Raw genomic sequence first — 25,237 nt, forward strand, 5'->3', positions numbered from 1 at the left:
CTCGGGTGGGCTTTACGTTGAAGCAAGTGCAGGCGGCTTGAGAGGATAGAAACCGAGTGAGGGGGATATCCTCCTCACTGTTGTTGAACTCAGAGTCAAACATGGACAGCAGACTCTGACAGATGCACACGTGTCTTCTTCACTCATGATTCGAACTATCCTGGATTAACTCAGGGACCGGACGAAAGAAAACCCGAGCACAAAGTCAGAAGAAACTTTGAAGAGAAATGTAAGGACACAGTCTACTTATTAATTCTCAGTTTAACGCTTTTATTGGTTTGTGGTCGGGATGCCGACCGTTTTAGTGACTTTTCATACCTGCTGTCTCTCACAGGTGGGGAATTACGCGCCTACTTCTGTCAGAGTGTTTTTCACTTATGGTGTATTTTGTGTTTTCTTATCCTCTCATTTCTGCCTATTCTGTCTTTCAAAGATATGCTTGTGTTGGGGGGACAAGCCCTGGCGCGCCTTCACTGCCTAGCAGCCTGAGACTAACAGAGAGTGAGTCAGACCTAGAGAACAGTGAGAGGGTCCTTGGGGACATGGAACAACAGGGCAGAGCTTCCTTTTAGGCATTTGAAAAATAGTCTCAGATTGTTGTCTTGATCTTTGCCGAATTGTTTCCTATTTAGGCTAGTAAACAGGAGAAGAGAAATGCAGCCAACCTTTTTTCTTATTAAAACAATATGCTTATCTTTAAAGCCTGGTTATGTATTGAAGTGTTGCTTTATTTGTAAGTTACTGAGAACACATGTCAACTGAAGTGTCGTTCTGTAGCAAAACAAAGGCTGCAATATTGTGAAAACATTCAACAAATATCTATAAAATCTAAGTAAACTTGGTGGTTGTGCACCAGCATCACATATTCTGGTAATCCAACAGTTGATTCTTCAAAGCTTTAAACCTCATTATTATGATAAGACAGTGCATGTTAAAGTCTTTGGGAAATGTCTTCTTTATTTGAATTGTACTTTGCTATTCAATTTGAGATTTTCATTAGTCCTCTCGAGTCTTGGGTAATATTTTGAAATGGCATGGCATGATGCTGTTTATACGGTCACATCTATCCTATTAATATCGCTGATTAGATTAAACCGTCATGGGTGGTTTTACAAATCCATGAAAAGGATTGATTTCTTTCAAATGTTGGATTTTTGTATAATTCTTTTGGCATCAATATCAACATTTGTTAGGCAGTGAATTTAAAGAAAATAGACATTCTCTATGTTTTTTTTAATTTTTATCCATGCAACGTTTTTTAAATAGACCAAATACAGTTATGATAATTTAATGAGGAAAAAAGTTGTTTGTGCATGTAAAGGGCACCCAGCCATATAACATGCAAATGAAAAATGGTGTCAAAAGTTTTACTACAGGCTAATATATTTGTTGTTCTTTCAAATGGCTAAAGATTTGTTTTGACACCTGAAAGTAATGACAGCTGTAAGCTCTATGTTGGAACAAACTTGTTTAAATACATGAGAACATTTTTCCTGCCGTCTCTCCACCTGCTTTGAATCCCACTATTTAATCATTTAGTTTGCTTTGGTTTGAAAAAATAAATAATTAGGTTGTATAATCACACATTTATATATTTATATGCAAATATTCACTTTATGACATGCTCACTGACCACACAGTTCCTGGTACGTGCAGCATGGTCCCTGCACGCTGTGCTTGTACAGGTCTATGAATAAACTCTATTAATGTGTTGCCCTTCTGCTCTCGCAACGCTCCCCAAAAAGCTGTGGAGAGCTACGTATATAAGGGAGAAGGGTGTCAGTCAAAATTAAAACTGAATTATTTAGAGGAGATATACTGTATATGAGAAGACCACTTTTATAGTCAAAAAAGTCTAAGGAGAATTATAGTTTGGAAAAATATGAAATGCTGCAGCATATTGTTATTTTAGGAGAGTTTCTGATGTATAACGATGATTTGCCAGAATTTGTCTTTCCGCATGATGTGGAGTATCAGTTAAGCTGTTTGAATGACAACATGTTGACTTTTTGCATTTACTTTTTACATTCATTATTTTTACAGTCACTAACTGCTCCTGTAATTCGTCACCTGCTCTGCATTGAATGTTCCACATCCCAAGTCACCTGATCAAGATTCCTCATTGCATAACTATCAGCCCTTTCTCCCTCTTTTATGCACTACCTTGTCTTACCTGCCTCGTTCAGACCACATTCTCTGCTATGTTCTGCTTGCCTGGTGGGTTTGTTTTCACTTAATGATGACATGTGGACAAACTCTTCCTAATCATCTAACCAAGTAAGCTTTTGATCGCTTTCAGCCACTTTTGCCTCGGATTTCTCTTTAGTCAAAGTTTCTGCGTGCTGAACCTTTAGGCTATACATATATTTAAGAGAGTGGTAGGTACTCCTGTCAGTGAGAAATCTGACTCTGCATCAGGATTGGTCTTAAAAAGCCTTCAATAACGCCACCAAAAAATCCTTACTTAAAAATGTACTGTTTGCTATACCTTTATTTTATTCTGTTCCACAGTTTAGTATTTTTTCCACAGTCTTGCCAGAGAAAAAATGACTAACTTGCAGCACTTTCTTCTCTCTCTTTTTCTTTTCCAGTGAGATTAACACCAGCCAAAGCCAAGCTAGGCCAAGCTCCTTCTATGACCACTACAATGTAAGTATATTGCAATGGATGGATGGATGAAAGTGTTCGATGTGGGTGTTATACAGTTCGGAAAAATGGCACCAACAGGTTTTTAAAGTAGGTTTACATAGGAATAAGCCTTGGTGTTTGGTGCAGAACAATAATCAAAGTATGATCAAATAAAAGATAAAAGCAAAAACTACTACAGTGAAGAAACACAAGTTAAAAAAGAAGAAAATGGAAATATGTTTTTGAATACAAAAATCTGTATAAACTACCTGTTGTAATAATGAAGGACGTGCAGGAACCTTAAAAAAAACCTCCAAAGAATGAGCTTAGGTATAGAGAATATGCAAGTATGTCAGTGTCAGTTGTGGTCGTTGGGCATGTTGATCAGGCCAGCAGCTAATGGTAAGAATGAATCGCAGCCCCCTGCCAGGGCAGTGGTTCAAACAGTTTGTGTCCATAGCATGTCTATAAAAGGTAAGCGGAAAATGAGGGAATCTATAACAATGTGACAATGTGGATTTGTCGAAATGGATTTATTTTCTTTGCAGCCAGAAAAAAATACTTTGTTGTTAAGGAAAGAAAGAGGACTGAAGAGAAACAAATGAATAATTGGACTAATATAATATTAGAGGTAAGGTTTCATTTCAAAGATAACAGCACAGACAAGTTAATGTGCTTTCATAGGTGAAAATATGCTTAGGCATCTGTGAGTAAGGAATTTGAAAGCGGAAAATTGCCAAAACACTTTATGTTTAAGATAAGATAAGATGTACCGTGATTAATCCCCATGGGGAAATTCAAGCGTTTATGCAGCAACAGATAGAGATAATAAAAACAGAACAGATTCACACAAAGACATGAAATAAAAATATAACGAAGGAGTTTCCCAGGCGCTTAGTGCTTTGCCGAGGTGGGATGAGTCTGTGGCTGAACGTACTCCTCATCTTCACTAGCTCTGCATGGAGGGGAGGGGTTATCCAGGATACTGTCCAGTTTCCTCCTCATCCTCCCCTCAGCCACCTCCTCCAGATTGTCCAGTTTCACTCCAATTATAGAGCTAGCCTTCCTCACGAGCTTGTTCAGCCTGTCAGCATCCCTTTTGTTGGTGTTTCCACCCCAGTACACCACGGCAAAGAAGAGCACACTGGCCACTATAAACTGGTAGAACGTCTGCAGCAGCCACGTGCACACGTTGAAGGACCTGAGCCTCCTCAGGAAGAACAGCTTGCCCCTTCCTGAAGAGAGCATCAATGTTGTCACTCCAGTCCAGTTTATTGTTCAAGTTCACTCCCAGGAACTTGTAGCTGTTCACCACCTCCACCTCCTCCCCCCTGATAGGGGTTGGAGGCCTCTTCGTGCTCCGCCTGAAGTCCACCACCAGCTCCTTAGGCTTGCTGATGTTTATTACATATATGTTTATTACATATAAACTTTTTTAATGGCATTTTCATGATTGTCCATTTCGATTATTAACTTTGGGCTACAGCACAGATCTGTCTTTACTTTGGAACAGTGACTCCCAGTGTATTTATTGTGACAAAATGAAGAGTCAGTTATCATTGCTGTGATCGCTCAGGACACCTCTTTCCAACAACTAAGTCATGTGTTGATGAAAGGGTTGAGGAGCTTGTTTCACTCAGATGTGATGGTCACAGCAACAACATGTACCAGCCTTAAGCTACGCTCTCCTGGGAGGTGTTGTACTGAAATGTTGTAAATACTGACCAGGTTCTTGTGTCGCAACACTCCTGGCAGTCACTTTAGGTCTGACGTAACGTCTGCACTAAAGTTGGTACACCAGTTCTTACTCTGTCAACCCATGTTTCCTGGAACTGGGTTGTTCAGTGGCATCTACAGTATGGCTACAACTCCCACTGCTTTCCCGTGGTTCAGGTTTTGTTTTAAATATCATCAAATTTGGAGAGAGTAATTTATTATTTTCTTCATTAAGCATGGATTGTTAATAATTCATGACATGATAACCTGCAGAAGTCCCTTCCATTTCCAGCTAATTGAAAATGCCTCACAGAGAGCATTGAATAGAACACTGTAGCTATGTAATCGCACCGGATAAAATTTGTAAAACAAAGATGACCAAAAACATGAAACACTCAGTAACACTTGTGTTATATTCATGTAGCAATCCAACATGAACTGCTCCTTCCCTTGATGCGTGATTCACTCAATGCTGTTATCAACTGTATCTCGTTGCTCCATCATCACCTACATTGTTTTTTGTTTGTTTTTTCTGTTTGTACTACTGCGATACCGAGTGTTTTCCCTCTGTCGGCCCATCCCTCCATTATTGACCCCCACTTTGTCTCTCTACAGGGTTTGGTCTATGATGGTGACAGTCCTGATGCGTATCTTGTTGATATCCAATGGTGAGTTTAACCTCCATCACAACACTAGTGATTGTTCAGATTGTATGCATTCTTCTACTTGGTTCTAGCCTTTTTTCTAGAACGATATTTATGTACATCTTTTTCAGGTTAGGTGTAAACATAAAAGCTCACCCTTCAGAGATTCAGCTCAGAAATACTAATTGGAAGGATCTTACTTTGTACGGTATTACATTGTTTATAGAAAAACACTGATGTTTGGCCAAGGGTTATATTGATTTAAATGGAATGAAATGCATTTGCTTGCCATTTCTCAGTGTGAGGCTTTGGTCCTGGCAAAGACATTCTGACAATGTCATTATGAATGAAATTCTGGATATTATTAATGTGTATGAAAAGATTGGCCTTGTTATATAGAGAAGAGGAACATCATTGCTTATTTTTATTTTGGTTGTAGTCTATACTTAATGTTAGTGCAACACTGATTATATTTAGGTAGCACTGGTCACGATGTGTAAGACTATAACATCTCCACAGCAGCAGCCTCATACCAGTGTTGACACTTGTATGAGTCGACAGATTTCCCATGTGGAGCGCATGAGGTCATAACTGTCGAAATGAAAGCACTGTATTCCTCTTTAATAGTAGATTAATGTTATCCCTCCTGTTGTCAAGCCTACAGTATGTTAGGTGTTGCACCTGAGCTAAATCAATACCACCCAGGTGGACACTAAAACGGTCTTTTCTCATGTTTTTTTTCTATTCACTAAAACAGAAACAGATGGCAGCTGATACCTCGATACAAAATGAGATGCAGGATTTAAAAGAAAAAAGTCATGTATTTGTTAACTTTTTCAGAAACAGAAAACAATGTAAATGTCCTGAGATGGTCCTATTCGTTCAACATCCCATTCTTTGTCCAGCCAGTCTGGCAATCCTTTACTCAATGACAAGTTGTTCTTAAATGAAAGTAGAGTAAATGAGTTATCTTTGACTAATGACAAAACCTTGGTAAGGAGACTTATGCTACAATTTCAGGATTGTTTTGGAAAAAGATAACATTTTATTTTACATGCAAGGCATTTGTTAACATATATTTTGTTGGAAACAAGAAAACAATTTTAGTTTCCTTATATTGTTGTTTTAAAGGGGACACATATTTGATTTAGTTAAGTCTCTTTGTAAGGAGAAGGGGGTCTCAGGAAATTGTGGTTTAGAGATGGCACAGTGTGGATGGGTGTGTCCCAGTAAAAGAACACGGAGAACAGACTTTCCCAGTTCACATCTTTAATACACGTTGTTCTTGTTGTTGGCCATGTGTGACTGTGGTCTGCGAATGACATTAATAATGATCTCAATTATCCGTAAGAAAATAATTATACAATTTCTTAACTTTCCTGCCTCTCTGTGAGCAGGTGCCCTGAGTTTGGAGCTAGAGGAGTGGGCCTCTCTGCAGAAAGATGCCATGGACCTCCCCTGGCAGGATGAGCTGTGCTGTGACTCACCCTCAGCCCACCTCACTGCGGAGGGAGACAACACACACACACCAGAGACAAATCAATCTGAATCAAACCTCCCGCCCCATTCCCTCTGCAGCTTCAGGGGCTCCACAACTAGATCACATCCTCCTGATTCATCTGGAGGTAAGAGTTCATTCAACACTGGTATCCAATGTTTCTTAAAAAAAGCAAAAAAAATCATTTGAGTTGCTCTTTTTCCTGGTAAAGAAGACCCGTTTGAAAGAGTTAGTAATGTATCTCACTCAATATCTGTGTTTTCATATATTATATTTCAAATATGAACAAATTAATAGCAAGCTCTGCCAGTCAGGATTGTCAATGGCTGATCAAATGAACATCAGGCTTCCTTACAACTACTTGATACCATTAGCAATGTGACTGAAATACCAAACTATGACTAATCTAATAATTGTTTTTCTGTGAGTCTGGTTTGAATCTAACATGCTGTGTGACATGCAGTGTGGCACATTGTGGTCCCTTCCTTCATTTTAATCAAGGGCTTTATACACTGTGTCTGTGTTGCATGTCGTCAGAAAGACATTTAGGAGAGACATTATTAAACTAGCCTTCTTTTTATGCATCAAGGTAGCAGATTAAAGAGAGCGACAGAGACTCGGAACGATTCTCCTATACATTGAGATATGCTTTCAATTTTGTTGGGAGAATACAGCAATGGGGTGGTGCCGTCCCTTGTCACTGATAGATATGCCTCGAAAGCTCAGCAGGACTCATTACACTTTCAGATTCAAGATTCATCCCCAAGCAATGGAGATTAAACAGAGAAGTTGTAGACATACTACGCTGCGCCTCCTATCTGCTTTATGAGGCCTTTTGGACATTCAGGAGAATGATACAGCTCCTGAAGGTGCCAAAGCGTTTTGCTCATTCCTATTTTTTTGTTAGTCATATTCATTTTATTTACATTTTCTGTTGGTTTAGGTACCAAAATGTCTTTAAGATAGTTGTGGGTTACTAATGCGAGAAGGCTGAGATTAAACAATAGATATTTTTTGTATACCACTTTATTTTATATAACATAAATATCTTCGTTTTTTTCTTATTCATCCTACAAACATGAACACACAACCTTTCCTGAGCTTTAGCTTGCTGAACAAGTTTAAACTGCTCAACTAATATCAGTTTGCATGCTTGATAGCTGCTCAGCTGCAGGAAAAAGGTCTTGCAACAGGGAGTTGCTGATGTAATCTTTACACTTTAATACTACTGAAAACACACCCATGACATGTTGTAGCATATCTTTGCTTACCTTGTCTCTAAAAAAACATCATGATCTTTTAGTCCACCACTTTGGACCAGAAGTACACTGCCCGGCCAAAAAAAAGGTCACACACTCTAATATTCGTTGGACCACCTTTAGCTTTGATTACGGCACGCATTCGCTGTGGCATCGTTTCCACAAGCTTCTGCAATGTCACAACATTTATTTCTGTCTTGCATAAATTTTTCGCCAAAATCTTGTATTGATGACGGGAGATTCGGACCACTGCGTAAAGTCTTTTCCAGCACATCCCAAAGATTCTCAATCGGGTTCAGGTCTGGACTCTGTGGTGGCCAATCCATGTGTGAAAATGATGTCTCATGCTTCCTGAACCACTCTTTCACAATTTGAGCCCGATGGATCCTGGCATTGTCATCTTGGAACATGCCCGTGCCATCAGGGAAGAGAAAATCCATTGATGGAATAACCTGGTCATTCAGTATATTCAGGTAGTCAGCTGACCTCATTCTTTGGGCACAAAATGTTGCTGAACCTAGACCAGACCAACTAACTGCAGCAACCCCAGATCACAGCACTGCCCCCTACAGGCTTGTGACCTTTTTTTTGGCCGGGCAGTGTATCAGCACCTATTGAATAGATTGCCATGAAAGTGGGTACAAACATTCATATCCCCTTTTAGGAGGATTTTTAGTAACTTTGGTGACCTTAACCTTGACTTTCTTTATCAGATATATTTATTTTCAAATTTATTCCATACTAATGTTGTGAAAAATGGGGATAATCCCCAGGTCTACCTTGTATTAAGTGCTTATGATGAAATGTCATCAAGCTCCAAAGCTAAATTGGGATAATAAAAAAAGTGAACCTACTGCTCAAAACACGTGTATGAATACTTTATTTGAATTAAGCCAATAGACCCCCCAGATCCCATGCACTGGTCATTTTTAATGAAGTTTCCAGCCAGTTCCTCAGCAATGGTGCTTGCAGCTATAATATTTCACTAATCTCAGAATATAAAGCTAGCCTGTTTCTCAGAAGCGCTTATTTGAAGGTCACAGTCAACAAGTGTAAATCACGTGGAGATATCTCTCAACGTGTTCCTAACATGCAAATCTGTGTTTTTGTCAGGCACCTGTTTGGACATTCTGTGCAAAATTGATGAACACTGGGAAAATCTAGTATGTAAGCTTCAGTCACACAGCCAACCATTAACCACATCGGCTGCTGGTGTTATGGCAGTTCGCTTACAGCGTGTGTCGTAAGTATGAAACTTCACCATTTTATTTTTCTTCTTCTGTTGTCTTCGTGTGTGTGTGTGTGTGTGTGTGTGTGTGTGTGTGTGTGTGTGTGTGTGTGTGTGTGTGTGTGTGTGTGTGTGTGTGTGTGTGTGTGTGTGTGTGTGTGTGTGTGTGTGTGTGTGTGTGTGTGTGTGTGTGTGTGTGTGTGTGTGTGTGTGTGTGTGTGTGTGTGTGTGTGTGTGTGTGTGTGTGGCTAATGTGAACCTTTCCCTATTGCTCAGTCGGGGGCTTAAGTAAGCTGTGTTTGTTTTGATCAGCAGCGGGGGGAACTGCATGATATAACACAGGCTCCAGGCTCTTTTTGTTGCGGAGATAACCAGAACAATTCACCCCTGATCTCACACTGTTTTGATAATCCACACATTTTTCAGCTTTTACATGTTGAACAATATTCAGTTTGCGCTAAGGGAAAACAACATTTGAAAAACTGGCTTCACCTCAAGGTCCGCCTATTACCTTGAGCTTCCAATCATGTCACACTACCTTCATTCGTACATGAAATACCACACCTATTGTGTATATACAGTAAAGGTTCAAAGACTTGCTTTCAATGTAAATAAGAAATGATACAGTGATTTGAAGTATCTTTACTTTTCTCAGGTTAAAGAAAGAGGACAAAGAGGTGAAGGATGGAAATACACAGTATGATAATCCTGTGATCTGCCAGGTGGAGGTTTCAGTTATGTGCTCGGTTGTTCTTGACACTACGACAAGCTTTGTCACTGTGGTAACCTCCAGCCTTTCCAAGGCCATCGCTCCGTCAGTTCTTCTCAGAATTCCTCCCCGACCTGGTAAGAGGGATTTTCTTCCTTCTTTGTATTATATCAGTAGGAAGTTTGACGAATCTGTTGTGGTGGAGGCATTCTACATTTGTTTTCTCTATGAACTTTATGCCTGGCAGCTTTTAATGTAATGCATCTCTAAGCAGTGATGTGTTATCTTTGTTTTTTACCTTAATTGGAAAACTTCTGCTCTGCCTTAGCTAGAGTTATATCTGTGCTGCAGGTGGTGCATTGTTATGTACGAAACAAGTGCTTTTGCACCTAATACAATGTAAAACTGAACACTAGTAATTCACAGAAAGGGTTTGCTTTCTAGTACGGCATACAATGAAAAAACTGAAACCTTGAATTTAATTAAATGTCTATAGATTACACATAACTGTATTAGGTTAGTTGAAAGCAATAATATAAACTTGAACCTAATCTTTTTTATTTGAACTTAATATTATTGCCTTCAACTAATTTAATACAATTATGTCAAATCTGTTGTCATACAGTAATACATTTAATTAAAGTCAACGTTTCAGTTTTTTCTGTGTATTTTATAATCGGAGTTCATAGGCAAATTCTAAATTACGGCATTGCCAAGTAGACAATCTGGCAACATTAAACTAATTATTCACTGTTAAACATGTGTGAGCATTATTTATTTATTAGGAATTTAGAAACAAACAAAAAATGAGAATAGTAATACTCAATATTTGGTAACAAATCACAAATTATATTCAAAGTATGCCTTATTAGAAAGTGGTCCTGAGAAAAGCTGAAATTATTTGTTAAAACTGTGCTGCTGCAATGCTGCGTTGGACACTTGCATGATCATTTAATCAGCCCAAAGGCCCGAGGTGACGTCAACAAATGTTGTGGGGGTTATTTAAATTTAAAAACATGCAGCAATATAAGACCAAAAAAACTAGTATACAATTGGGACCCTTGAGGGCGGTGGTGGCAAAGTCCATAGGGCCTTGGCTTGGGAACTGGAAGGTCACCAGGTCAAGTCCTGGAAAGAACAAGTGCTACTGAGGTGTCCCTGAGTAAGGCACCGTCCCCTACACTGCCCCTCGGGAGCTGTACATAATGGCAGCCCACTGTTCCAAAAAATAGGATGGGTCAAATGCAGAGAGCTCTTTGGGCGGTAGTGGTTCAGTCTGAAGGGGCTTGGACTTTTTACCGAAGGGCAGCTAGTTTTCGTCCCAATCGGTCCAAAGAAATACAAAAAATGGTGACAGCAGACACAAGTTCAGGCCTCTAATCTACTCCTGAAATGATCAATAAGTCTTAATATTAAGCTTGATATACTGCCAAGAATAAATGATTGAATATAAAAAAACATCAAACTGTTTTTTCTGATCCAAAATCCAATCATTATTGACTGACATTTAAGTGTTCATTTTCATGTATGCACGATGAAAGACTGGAAAGGCAAAGTGTTTATTTTGAGTCAATATATTTTATTAACCTGTGAGATGGATTCATTTAATTTATTCTGATAATCCTGGCATAAGGACAAGAAGTGAAGATTTGTCTTTATGTAATCACAGCAAAGGTCGCCTTCGATGAAGATTTTATATTGTGGTTCATAACTACATGTGTAGTAAGTGACCTTAAAGGCTGCAGGACTTATCTTTAAATCCCCTACACATGCAACCCTTCGATATTGTAATTTTACGATCAATATGTTGAAAATCCTTCTATTTTAGATACAGTTTGAATAATTCATAGGATTTACAGGTCATTATGATTAGAAGTAAACTGTGATCCTACTACATGTTCCTCGGTTTCTGAGAAAATCAGTTATTTTTCTGCAGTGAAACCAAATCCTCCAGTCAACCTTTCACATAACCAGACCATTAAGCCAGAACTGATTCTGCAGTGGGACGACCCGCCTGACTCTGATACCGGTCAGCTGAGATACGAAGTCCGGCAATCTTCTAAAACTCACCCGGCCTGGCAGGTAACATTAAGCTTTGATACAATATGAAGTGATAACTTGCAAGAGTCTGCCTCTGCACCCACAGAGAGACATTTGATCTAAAAACATTGGTAGCTCTTAATACTAAGGCATCTTTCACTAAGGATTCGTAAACTGTATTTATTTTTTGCATTTTTAGGTTTTTCCAAATCACTTTATAGCTATTAATAAGAACATTGAGGTTAATGAACAAATGTTTGTTCGTTTTGTGAAGGATCAAACATTTTTACAACCTATCAACTCATCAATTGTTCTTATTATAGGCTTTATAGGATGTATAAAACCTCTGCATCCACTAGTTACGAATTATACATTTAAAGGTTGTCTGATTGGACGTGGTACCAAAATGCCAATATTTAACTAAACACAGCTTCCTCAGTGATCAGCTACATGCTTTCATTTGGTTTCAAAAATAATTTATTTGGAGGAATTAGCAAAGTATGCAAGATATGCTTCAGAACTCATAGTTTATTGGTAAGGTTGTTATAGAGAAACTTTCACAAGTTAGTTTTAACCTTGAGTGAGTCATACATACACATACTGAATTCTCCCTTCACTGAAACAGTAGTGCTTTCATGCAGGGAACATTTTCACTAACAAGACATAATGTTTATGTAGAGCGAGGTGCCCACAGGCAGTTGGTTTTAATTGCCTCACAGAGTGCGGTCAGCATTAAACATTGTGCTAAGTGTTCAGCAGTGGATCATAGGCTCTATGATTCATCCAGCAGTCAGACTAGTTCTTCTGTTTAAGATTCAAATATAAAATATAAAGAATATGTTGTCTCTTAATGTATATTTTACTTTAGTTTGGATGTTAAAGTCCGTCCACAAGAAGCTGTAGGTAATAATTAAAGTAAGGTATAATGGCTGAGATGTATATAGCTACTTACACAATTAATGGTTTGAGAACTGTGTAGGAATGGCCATAATGTTTACATTTTAAGATTTGGGAATCAACTTGTGCACCTTTCACCACCACATTCAAGTGGCCTTCTTCAATTTCATCCCAAGCTCACTTCTTAAATATTACACTTGAGCTTAATAACCAACTTTTTATCAACAGACACATTTAATAAAAACGCTTTCTTGTCTACAAGACTAGACTGCATGTGCAAAACTAAAGGGAAGGTTCAATTTCTGTGGTTCAATGTTGGGAGAAGGTAATATATTATAGTTCCAAAACAAATAAATGTACCTTTTTTATTTTTATTTTGTCTTAGTTTTTCTCAAAGGTCAACAATGTTTTGCGTTATTAGAGCTGTTTTTGTTTTTGTTTTAACTTAACCCTGTCTGCAGGTGGTGTCTGTGCCAGAAGAGCCTAGGCTGTCTCTGGAGTTGAAGCCCGAACTGAACTACACCATCCAGGTTCGCTCCTCCGGCCTTGGCAATCCTCCAGTGTGGAGCGAGTGGAGTGACCCTCACCACATCTACCTTGACAGTAAGCACCATTTCTTTACTGCTGGATTTGGTTCAAAGTGAAAATGTGTGCAGCTGATTTCTCTGTTAATGTTACTCAATACAATGATGCACTGTTTCTTTCAAAGCTCTTGAGAAATTATCTTAAAATCATGTATCAAAAGGGGTTTATTACTTCCTGGGGTTTGAAGGAATTTTGTCCAGACATTCATACTGTAGTGTGCTTTGGATGAATCCTGCTGACTGTGTTGGTACTTTCATTTTAGTACTTATTATATTTATGTAATGTATTCTTACATATTTTAGATGGTTTTGTTAATGTTATGGAGAAGATGCAGGCAGCTTTATACATGTATGAATATTAAGTAACTAAAGGAATTTTACAATTAAAATGTAACATGTTTACTTCAAAAATATATTTTTGTCTCTTATCACTTTGATGGCTCTTTGTTAGTTTGCATGTTGTTTCAGAATTGAAGCAGCTGAACTGAGCTGAGAGGTTATCTGGGTATGTGTAGACCCCTCAATCCGGATGTGAGATTACATTTATTTATTTTTTTGCAAAGAACTTGGCTAGCTTACATTTTGAATCTGTCAGTGGATCAACTGCTGCGATCCAACATGCATCCCTGACTGTGGTAGATGACCTCATTATCTCTCAGGAAGATTTATGTTAATGGTAAACTATTAAAATGAAGGCAGCTCATTAGCTAAGGAGAAAGTCGTTCCAGTGTGGTCAACGTCTATGGTGACATTGTGACCAGCTGCAAATCATGCAGTATGACACAGTATTGCTTTAAGGTGAATGCTAAAAATGTGGCCGAAATTTGTGTACACATGCATGTGTATGCGTTGATGTTCACAGAGTGTTGCTCCTCTTTGTATCATATGAGGAAACCTGACCCTGTTCCAAAAACACGTCTGTGTGTCGGGTATAAAGTTTGAAACTCTGAGTCATTTCACTGAAATGAGTTTCAGAAAATGTACTGCAAGAGAAAAACTGAAAAGAATAGGAAAGCAGTGAAAATGCTTTTCGAACATTGACTGAAACACAAAAGGTTTTTTTGTTTTGTTGAGCTCCTCATCTGTTAGCAATGTGTCATTCATGTCATTTATTCAGTTTTTCCTTTTGACTCCATGCAAATATTTTCTTAGGCTGCATCTGAGGAGATGGTTAGAGGACAACTCCTGTTTGTTGTAGAAAAACATATTGAGAAATAATGAGTCAGGCAATTGTTTTTCCTCTTCTTTATTACTTTTGACATCCATTTGGCTTTTTGTCTTCATTCCTTGCAGGTGCGAACGTTGAGATTTCAATCACATTTATATAAAAGAAAATTTCATAAGTGATACTTTCAATCACAAAAAGTAAAAATAAAATCAAACAATATCGTGATGTTTTTGTCTGTGTGCAGAAGTAACCTACATCCCTCAGAAAGTTGTCGCACGACCTGGGGAAAACGTTACGGTGCATTGTGTTTTCAACGACCACAGCAGCAATGCCAGCACGGCCATGTGGATGCTCAACTTCGTGCACAAGCTTAATGTTAGTCAGTTCCATCCGCTCAACCAATGGGTAAGGAACAAATATTTTCCTTCCAGGTTTTGTGTGTTTCTGGGAACATTTCCAACTATGGCTTTGATGAGTTCCCTGTTTATTCTAAGGGGAGTAAAGTCAATGTAAATAACTATTATTGTTGTCATTTCCATTCCCAAACCAGGTGAGCGAAATCACAGTTCTACCTTCAGAGACTGCGATGTATGACCTGCTGCGTTGCACTCAGAACTGGGGCCTGCCATCTAGCCAGATCTATGTAGAAGGTAGGTCTACATACTTACAGTATCAGACATGGATGAGCGTTTCCTGTCGTCAAAGTCGGACATCAAAATGTCCCCTCTGACTGAAGTTCCTGGATGTCCTGCAGAGGACAAAGACACAAAAGAGAGCAGTGACATGCCAAAGCACAACTATGTGAACCGAAATAACCCCAGTACTCAGAGGCTACTTCAGGTGAAGTACGTTATTGTGTTTAATATCTGTGTATTTATCTGTGTGTGTGTCCTAGGAGCATACCTCGAAATAAACTGTGAAACCAGTGGTGACATCGATGCTATGGACTGCAACTGGACGAACATGCAGATGACTAATCCTGAATTCAGATACAAGTAAGCAGGCAATTTACATTTTACAGTTACTGTTCCGATGGATTTTTGCTTAAGCTATGGCATTGTTAATGAAACATCTGAAGTCTGTGGAAACCCACTAGTTCCTGTACAAAATGTCCTGGGCAGCACATTGAGTAAACACAGCCCTAAAATATGTGTCAAAGGATATCGGGAAGTTCATTTCATCAGTAAACAATAAGTCAATAGCAGTACGGCTTCTGACCTTACAGAAACACAAGGCCTGTACACTTTGAACAAACACAAGGACTGACAGAATAATGGATTCTGTGTTTCATAACTCTCTTGTGCAACATGTTTTATACTCCTTTTCCTTTCAATCTCCTAAATAGAGATTGAAAAAATACCTCATTCCATTTGGATGTCATTATTTTGAACTGAGAAAAATAAGTCCATGTGATGTGCTATTTGCACATTTATAGTCATTAATCTTGTGTTTGACTGCAAGTTTAATTGTTACATGCAGCAATATCGCTGAAAATGCATGTAAAAGAAGAAGAAGGGGCACGAAACATGAGCAGTCGGACATTAAACAGGTTTTAAACCAATTCACACGTTTATTTGGTTAAAAAAATTAGTTGTGCCTGCAACCAGTTTTGCACGCAAATAAGCATTATGCTGATATTTCAGGTGCGTTCAGTTTCAGTTTCCCTCCATGTTTTGATAACCTGGCTCAACTGTTCTCTTGCCTGAACATCTACTCACTCGTAGCTCCTTTGATTTGAATCCAGCAAAAGACGCCTTTCTCTGAAATCATGGCAACTTCTTTGATGACTATGATGAGCATCTTCTACATCATATTTAATGTACCGTATTTTCCGGACTACGAGGCGCACCTGAATATTAGCCGCACAAGCTAAAATTAGGGGGAAATCCTGTTTTGTTCATACATTAGCCGCACCGGACTAAAAGCCGCAGGTGTTTTAATGTTTAATTACCATATGTAAGAGAATATGCACAAAGGGGATTGTCAGGAAAGAGATGGCTGTTTGGGAACACATCCCTTTTATTAACATTTTGAAAAACAAGCTGTTCAAACGAGTAACAAATGTACTGTATAACAATAACCTACAGCACACCAGAAAAATATAATCGGCCTACTTTTTGGGCTAAGGTGCAGTAACACGGCTTTTTTTTTGTTTGTGGATGAAAGCTTCCTTTGCTCCTGTAATACTCGTCTTGCTCTTGCTAATCTAGTCTCTTTTTCGCGCTAATTCGTACGGCACTACTTTGCCTGGCGGACGGACATGTGACCAACATACCACTCTTTTCCCCCGTGACTGTGTGTCTGATCACATGCCCTTCCGCCAGACAAAGTAGTGCCGTACAACAGCGGAACAAACCAAAACAAAACCTCTTACGATATCACAAAAATCATGAAAAATCCATAGAAAAGCCACACTGGACTATAAGCCGCAGGGTTCAAAGCTTGTGCAAAAAGTAGCGGCGTATAGTCCGAAAATTACGGTAGATAGATTTATATAAATGTCCCAATTTATATTCTTTAAAGGTCATAATACTTCAATGCCATCTGTCACATATGTTTACTGAAATGACTTCTTCTACTTTATTACTAATGTTTGCTTTACTTTTTAACTATTTAATGTGTCTTTTTTTACCTGCTATTCAACTTTTGCTGTAACACTGTAAACTTCTACACTGTAGCACTAATGCAGCATTTCTGATTCTGATTCAATTAAAATGATGTGAAAAGCTACAAAAATTACTATTTGAAACTTGAACTATCCATTAATCTGGGCCTGATACTGTATCATTGTCTTTTGAGCTGTAATGATCAGAGTGTGTTTTCTTCAGGTGGGCTGACCTGTCGTGTGATGTGATGGAGAAGAAGGAACAAAGAGGGGAGAAAGTGGGGAAGACAGAGCCTGCTTGCGTGCAAGTTGACTTCCCTTCGTATTTTACATGGACCCCACTGGTGATTCAACCCAGGAAGAAAATGTGCACCATCCAGCCTCTGAGGATGAGCTGCTACAAGCTGTGGCTGGAGGAGCCGTCCCAGCTAGGGCCCGTTAGATCTAAACCCATCTACCTCACGCCCACAGATCATGGTGAGCGACATTGATTTGTCTGAGTACATATCGAAATGAATGAGAAGAGTAAAGAAAAAAGGTGGATTTAGTTGGTTTGAAAATGTTTTAAGATAAAAAGGCACTCTTCCCACCTCAACATTTCATTTTTTTTCATTAAGCATGCATTGATATCGTATTAATGACATGCAAAGTTTTGAGAAATTGCTTGAGTCTTTGACTAAAATAAAAACAGGGCATCTTTCTTGTCCATCAAACATGACTTTCCTCTTGCCATGGAAGTTATGATATAACACAATATTTTAAATTCAAAAAGTGTGTGGAAATATCTAAAGATTATTAATGTTCTCTTGTTATTTTTGGATATACTATAAAATAAATGTTTTGGCAAAAATGAACTGTAGAGAAAAATATTGCCACATTACATATTCATAAAGGAAACCATTGTATGTTTGCCGAGAACAAACATACAACTGTTGTAGTAGCGCTTACTAGTCACAGATCTAAAAAATGATTAACAGCATTAGATAAGACTGTAGAAATAAATATTTGTCGATCATGTTTTTCACATGTTCTGCAGCTGTAAGAGACTCACTCACTTTTATATGCCATGACCCCTGCAGTGAAACCCCACACCCCCACAAATGTGAAGGCAGTGAGCCAGAGCAGTGGGGTCCTGATAGTCACATGGAAGCCTCCCTCTCTGCCTTTCGAAGGGGTCCAGTGTCAGTTTCAGTACCACTTGCCATCCGCTGTCAGACCACAGCCAGAGTGGAAGGTAAGCTGGTCTTTTGGTCTGTTTACTAACCTCAGACATCTAATTATCTTTCCAAAATGTTTTTCTCACAAGAACTAGAAGTAACCCCTATCTGGGACTCTTTTGCCAGGAACTCAATGGGTCATTTTGACATGATGTAAACTAGGTCTTTATTCCTGTCCTCTCTTGGAAATTGGAGACATGATATCAAATTATGAGAAAAATTATGAAACAAATGTCTCTTTCAAGCAAAGTACATTGATGGAGGAAATAGATGTGTACTCCACAGATGAGCATTTTTTAAAATTTCATTTCAATAAAAGGACCACATAACAACTGTGTAAAATGTCATGCCTGCAGGTCCAGAGTCCTGTGCGGGAGACATCGGCGGAGGCTGTAGTGTCGGACATGTGCCGGGTGTATGTGGTACAAGTACGCTGCATGCACACCAATGGCATCGGCTACTGGAGCGATTGGAGCGATTCAGTCTACTCCACTCCCCAGAACAGCAGAGGTACAGTTTGGCACCTTTGCTTTCATCCTGATTTGAAAATGACTCGCATGATACACATTGCTTTATATGAACCTATATTCTTTTTTAGACAGACATCATTTTGTTACTGTGCTTCAAAGGGTCTTTTTCCAATACCACTGTGTAGTTTTATACAGAGAACATTTTTTTATTCAGCAATGGTTTCATGCATTTCATTACAGTCTATAAAGAAAGTAATACAACATTTGTATAACTTTTAGTTTTTAACCATTTCTGTTTTGGAAGATGTGACTTGGATGCAGAGCGATCCATCCTACTTTATTTGTAATTCAGAAGAGTAGTTGCCTCAGTTTATTTATTTTCTCAATTATGCAAGCAATTCAATTATTTTATAGAGCCATTGTATATATCAGACAAGCTTCGAGGCGGTGTTGGTTGTGGTTTATCTTAGTGGCTTTACTTTAGTGTCACTACTCTTGAGTATAAATGTAAAGATTGTGTGTATTGTACGAGATTAAGAATTAAACTATACCACTTACACAATGGTGAAAGCCACCCTCTGACGTATTGTTGGTCTGCCCCTTAGCTCCTGAGCATGGCCCTGATTTCTGGAGAGTCCTTAAAGATGATCCACACAGAAACCAGACTAATGTCACTCTACTATTTGAAGTAAGAATCTAAAACAAATATGTCCAGGCTTGTAACACATCTCAATCTAATAACACTTTTTTTTTTTTGTGCAGCATCTCCAAATATCTGGGCACTCTTACTGTGTGGATGGATTTATAGTCCAGTACCAGCTGTTGAGTGGCTCTGTGAGGAGGAAGCAGATCGATGTGGCCTCCTCCTACAGCTTCAAGTGGAACCGAGTTCCCCAAACAGTGACCGTGGAGGCCTACAATAATCTGGGGAGCTCGCTAACAACATCAACATGACACTGGAGAAACAGCCCAAACGTGAGTAAAGTGGGATTTTCATATTGCGAAAAATATTTTGTATTTATATTTCTTCTGACCTGTTAAGATAAGTTATTAATCATATTTTCTCATTCACACATACCCTAACTACTGTATATTCTACCATTAGGATAGACTTTTCAAAATGTGCAAATCAAATGCAAAATCATTTTGTTAATCATCATTATCAGGCAAAAAGGCCATAATTAGTTTTGTTCTAACTTTGCAAACGTGAGTATTCAAAACATCTCTCTTTTCACTTTTGGAATGAATTTCAAGAAATCATGTTGATATTTTTTTGGTTTATACAGCCGCGGAAACAATTAAGAGACCACTTCAGCATTATCATTTTCTCTTGTTTTATTTGTTTTTTAAAAGGTTTTTTTTTTATTTTTTTTTTTTTATTGTATTCTATAAACTACTGACATTTTTTTCTCTGTGTCAGAATTCAACAGCCACTGGAATGGCTGCCATACATGTAGAGATAAAGACTTAAGAAAAATGTGGATTGTCTCCGGGGTTGTATGTTCCTTTTAAATCAACATTTTATTGACTAGATTACTTTGTACTTGTCATATAAATAATAAGATGAAATCTTAGATTACACACTAGCTTTTTATTCTAACATAACCTTTTTTCATGCAGGAAAACAAAAATAGCCTGGAAAAACTGGGAAGCAATAACAAGTGTAACAGACAATAAAAGCTAAATTACAAATCAAAACAGAAGAGTGAGCTTTCGAAAGGATCATAATCAAGTTTTTATCTTAAAAGCTAAACTAAAGCTTAACCGTAACATAAATATTGTATATATGTAACTGTGTAAAAGAGTTCAAAGAGACTCACACATGAGGATTCAAGCAGCCAGATGAAAAAAAAGAGAGTTTATTTTTTATTCTGCAACATGCTCCTATGTTCCAGTAAAGATATGAAAACTGCAGCTGAGATCAAAAGGTTTGGCCATTTTATTGCATTGTGAAAAAATAGTAAGACTCTAAAAAACTAAGGCTGAGGTCGATCCGAATAAAGGTCGGTGGTTCGATGACAGACAAAAGTGCACAAGTAGCCTGCTGGAAAGGAAAAAACAAGGTGACCTCCAGTATTGTGTTTTTGTACAGACTATATGAACGATAGCAACACTAAAAAAGTGAACCTAACTAAACCTTGTTCTTTGCTAAATATATTTCTTGAAAAACATCGCTGTGGCTACGATTTTTGAGAATGTTTACCTGAGAAAAAATATCCTTCCTCTGAGCTGTTGGTCAGAGAATGTTCCACTATGACCATGACATTATAATATGTGACATGAGAACATCTACGTCAAAGCCTGGGGACACAAAAAGGCCGTCCATTAGGACATTGCACTTGTCTCTGGAGAGCCTCTGAAAGCTCTGATTGAGCCCTTGCTGCCATTAGCTGTAGTGTGGTAAACATTGTTAGCAGCACACCAACAGAGATACTTTTTAGATGACAGTTCTTTTTGTTAGACACAGGGATGTCTGTGTGACATTTGTAGGTTTTCATTATAATACTACTGCAAAGAAAGTTGTTTATAAGACATTTTCCCACAAGTATTCAGATAATATTTGTATGGTAGGTAATGATTCCCATCGTAATTAGCAAACTAATTAATGAGCTCTTCTCTTTAGCCATCTGTATCTCTCCTCGTTTATGCAGATTTTTGGTTTGACACTAATCTGTATATAGAAAAGCTACGTACCTAAAGTGGCTCTGATACATACTTTTTAATGAATAATAAAATCCAGCAAGTGGTAGGTCGTAATTTATTGACATCCAACCCTTCTGAGACTTTTAGCGTCTTTAAGCCCAATGTTTTTATTCCCTCTCAATACTCCTGTCATGAATGTGTTGAGCTGCAGAAGGCAGCTATTTTCTGATAAAAATAACCCTCTGTGCAATAAGTTGTAGGGTCAGATATTTTCTCTCAGAAGTTGGTGAACATCAAAACAAAGTGATTTTTTTTTAGGTGATAAATACAAACACAACTACAAATGGTGAGTCTCCGGATCAAAAAGTGTGGACACAAGATGTTCTGCCATTTTTTTGCATTAATAAATAACTTAGTCTGCAAAAACGTTAATGTCGATCCACTAATCTTTCAGTCTACTATTTGTTGACATTACACAAAAGGAAGAGAAACTGAAGACACATGAATCTGGATACTTCCCGTCACGCTGCTGGAGAATGGGCGTGCAGTTCTCTCCAAATCCCTCCTCAAAACACAGATTGAGTAGATATTTCTTTCTCAGAATGGTGTTTTGGTTCTCTATAGCAGAGATAAAGATACATGGAGGGTACATTTATTTTTTGATTTCCTTAAGTTATGCAATGGTATGAAGACTTGGTATGAAGCACAATAACAGAAAACCCACTTTTCCCTCTCTGCTCTGCAGGCCGCTGTGTGCGTTCGTTCAGTGTGTTGGTTATCAACAGCACCTGTGTGTCTCTGTCTTGGAGTCTGTCGGACAACACCTTGGTGCCTATGTACATGGTGGTGCAGTGGTCTCTACAGAGGCAGCAGGGCTATGATCCCCACAGGGGCCGGAGCAGTGACACATGGGCCAGACTGCCCTACACCGAGCGTCCCATCTACTTAATAGGTAACATAACCACTTCAATGTTCATTATTTGTATTATTTGGAGGTAAGAGGGAGTATGAAAACTCCCAACATGATTTCAATGTATCGTTTCAGGTAATTTTTTAGGCTCTGAGGACTCTGGCTTCCAATTGTACCCTGTGTTTGCTGATGGAGAAGGCGAGCCGATGTACGCTAAAGGTAGGCTGTCCATTTCTGGCTGTTTATCCAAAATTAAAGCATTCAAGGATGACAGGATTCCAGCTTTTCCACTGTTTAATTAAGTATAGCTCTGATGTGATTTTTTTTCCCAACTTTTGCAGCCACCAGAGCAGACCTTGCTGCCTACATGATGCTCATGATCATCTCCTTCCTCTCCTTCGTCCTGTTGGTCACACTGATCCTCTCCCAGAACCAGTAAGAGCCTCCTGTTCCATGTAATAAATATCCAAATAGCATTTACAAGGATTCAACCGAAATCATAATGTTCACTAAACAATTATTATTAAGGTTGGGGGTAACAGCCAAATGTATCTTACAGAAATACATGCAGTGACATGTAGAAAACATATGCATGATGAATGATGGCAGTCTCTGTGGTGCAGTTTAATTTATAGAGCAGAAACACTGACCGTGACAAATAAGGAATTTGGCATTTAACAGGTCACAAGGGTGTAATTACCCTTTTTATCTGAAGGGAAATGTGTGTTGGGGGGACGAGGGGAGAAAAAAAAGACCCTGTAGCAAAGAGGAATATACTCTAAATATCTGCTGCAATCCTCTCCAGGATGAGAAAGATGGTCTGGAAGGAAGTGCCAAACCCAAACCAGTGCTCCTGGGCCAAAGGACTAGACTTCAAAAAGGTAAAAACTACAACTATTTATTCCTAAATGATAACTCATTTTTAATTTACATTAAAAATGTGCAATTAGGAAATTAAATACTGGTTACAGGACTTTATAATAAGCTAATAATAATACCCAAACTAATACGCTATCTATTTTCACATGTTGTTCTAGGCTGACACCTTTGACCTCCTCTTCAGACCTCCAGAGGGCCTGTCAACCTGGCCACTGCTCCTGCCCTCCGAGAACATTTCTAAAGTTGCCATATTGGACCAGACAGATCTCTCAGCTATGAATACAGCTTTAGCCCAAGCCCATTGTGTGCCCCTTACTTCAGACCCAGCCCCGGCATTTTCCATCCCCCTTAGTCCGGAGTTTGACACTGACGTTGACCTGGCTCTACCCAATGAAAGTGAGGTGCTCCTAAGGGGAGCTTCCTTAGCCCTGAATTTGAATACCGGTTTCAGCCCAAGAATAGATGAGTTACTACTACCAGACCAGACCTCAGGCAGCAATGACAGCTCTACTCAGTCTTCGGTCACATACGCCACTGTGCTGCCCTCTGGTCTGAAACAGGACGGTAGCGGTAGCAGCTCAAGCGACGAAGGCAACTTCTCTGCCAACAACTCTGACATTTCTGAGTCTTTCCTTGGTGGCCTGTGGGAGCTGGACAACTGCCAAGTTGGAGACATCGATGCCCCGCGGCGCTCCTGCTCATACAACTCTGTGGATGAGCTTTCTGAAACATCAGATCAAGAAGACGAAGGGGAGGGGGAGGTAAGAGGAAATAAGGACTTGTTTTATCCGAGAATGGACTTTCCAGTGGGGGATAAGAAGAGTTTGGAAGATGAGCAGAGACGAGAAGAGACAAATATTGAGCTGCTTAATAATGTAGTTTTGAACAGAGAGGACTGTGCTGTGGAAGTGCACCCTTTGCTCGGGCCTGATGAGTCGAGCGAGCTGCAGTCAGCATCAACGCATTGTTTTTCCCCGACGTACCAGCCTCAGTTCAGGACTGCTCCATGCTTGAGGCAACTCGCTGCTCACCCACAGGACAGCAAACTCCAGCCATGACACTCACAAAGATTACATTCTAACAAATATGTGCATCATTTAATCCATTTTGATGTCGATTGCGTCATTCAGCTTTATCTAAAGCAGATTTGCACATTCCTTCAGATAATGTGAGGTGTGGAGCTAAGAAATGTAAAAAAGTACCTTCATGATGAGTGATAGCAAATTGATATTAATCAATGCTGCTATTGTTTTCTGCGTGGAAAGACGCTGAGAGGGCACAAGCCTAATAAAGGCATTTCTTTCTTTCTTTATGGGTTTTTCAACCCAGATCTTACAGTGCTACACTGCTCCGATGCTGGAGCACAGGCGCAGAAATGGAGGTTTTTCACTGGAGTTTATGGTATTACAGTTCTTTCAGAGAGCAGCACATGCAGAACACTGGTGAAGAATGGAGTAAATACAGTGTTAAGCTACTTAAAAAATCGTACAGCATTTTTCACAGCTGATGCATACATACATACATTAGCATAAAAACTAAAGATGGCAGATTGGTGTGTGTGGTAACATTCACTGCTTTCCATCACGTCGAAAACAACATGTGTTTGAATTTTCTGCTGAATTATTTCGGCTTAATTTCAACTAAAACATGGAAGAGGTTCAAAGAGAATAGATAAATTTGCAGAACGGGAGAGATAAGAGGACTGTGATCTGCACAGTCTTAGTTTCCTCAAATCGTATTAGACTGTGAAGGAAAATACATTGCAGGTTCATGATAATTACAGATGAAGTCTGTGAGTAATTGCGGGTGATTTAAAGGCACAACATCTGCTGCATTTGTAATTAGCTTGCGCAACAACATCTGCATGCACTTACTTTCCCAACAACCCAAAGAATGTCTTTTTGTACTTCGTGCTGTAATGTATTTGGGACTTTGTTAAAGTTTGTGATGAACGCAATATCTATTTTCGTCTGTGTTTGGCATTTAACATATACACCTGTTGTCTGGTGTAAAAAAAAAAAAGACGAAAGAATGTATTTTTGAAACCATATAATAAAACTATTGAGAACATTGGTCGGCCGAAATGTTTATTGTATATTGAGATATTTTGTCTATTTGGTTGGAATAAATTGTTTATTGTGA

The 25,237-nt window shown here is 38.8% G+C and overlaps 1 protein-coding gene across 1 annotated transcript; it reads left to right on the forward strand.

Annotated features, from left to right (window-relative positions):
- lepr (leptin receptor) lies at positions 1-25,237 on the forward strand. The gene is given in 22 exon segments (XM_063891481.1): positions 1-229; positions 2,592-2,649; positions 4,960-5,012; positions 6,386-6,613; positions 8,859-8,988; positions 9,629-9,819; positions 11,619-11,764; positions 13,081-13,222; positions 14,616-14,776; positions 14,922-15,021; positions 15,267-15,366; positions 17,200-17,453; positions 18,056-18,210; positions 18,550-18,703; positions 19,269-19,351; positions 19,426-19,585; positions 19,588-19,638; positions 22,052-22,258; positions 22,352-22,435; positions 22,558-22,651; positions 23,022-23,097; positions 23,254-25,237. Coding segments are annotated over 21 exon segments (3,483 nt in total). The 5' UTR covers positions 1-229; positions 2,592-2,635; the 3' UTR covers positions 24,154-25,237.

Source organism: Eleginops maclovinus, chromosome 9 (assembly GCF_036324505.1).
Source record: "Eleginops maclovinus isolate JMC-PN-2008 ecotype Puerto Natales chromosome 9, JC_Emac_rtc_rv5, whole genome shotgun sequence".
Classification (NCBI taxonomy): Eukaryota; Metazoa; Chordata; class Actinopteri; order Perciformes; family Eleginopidae; genus Eleginops; species Eleginops maclovinus.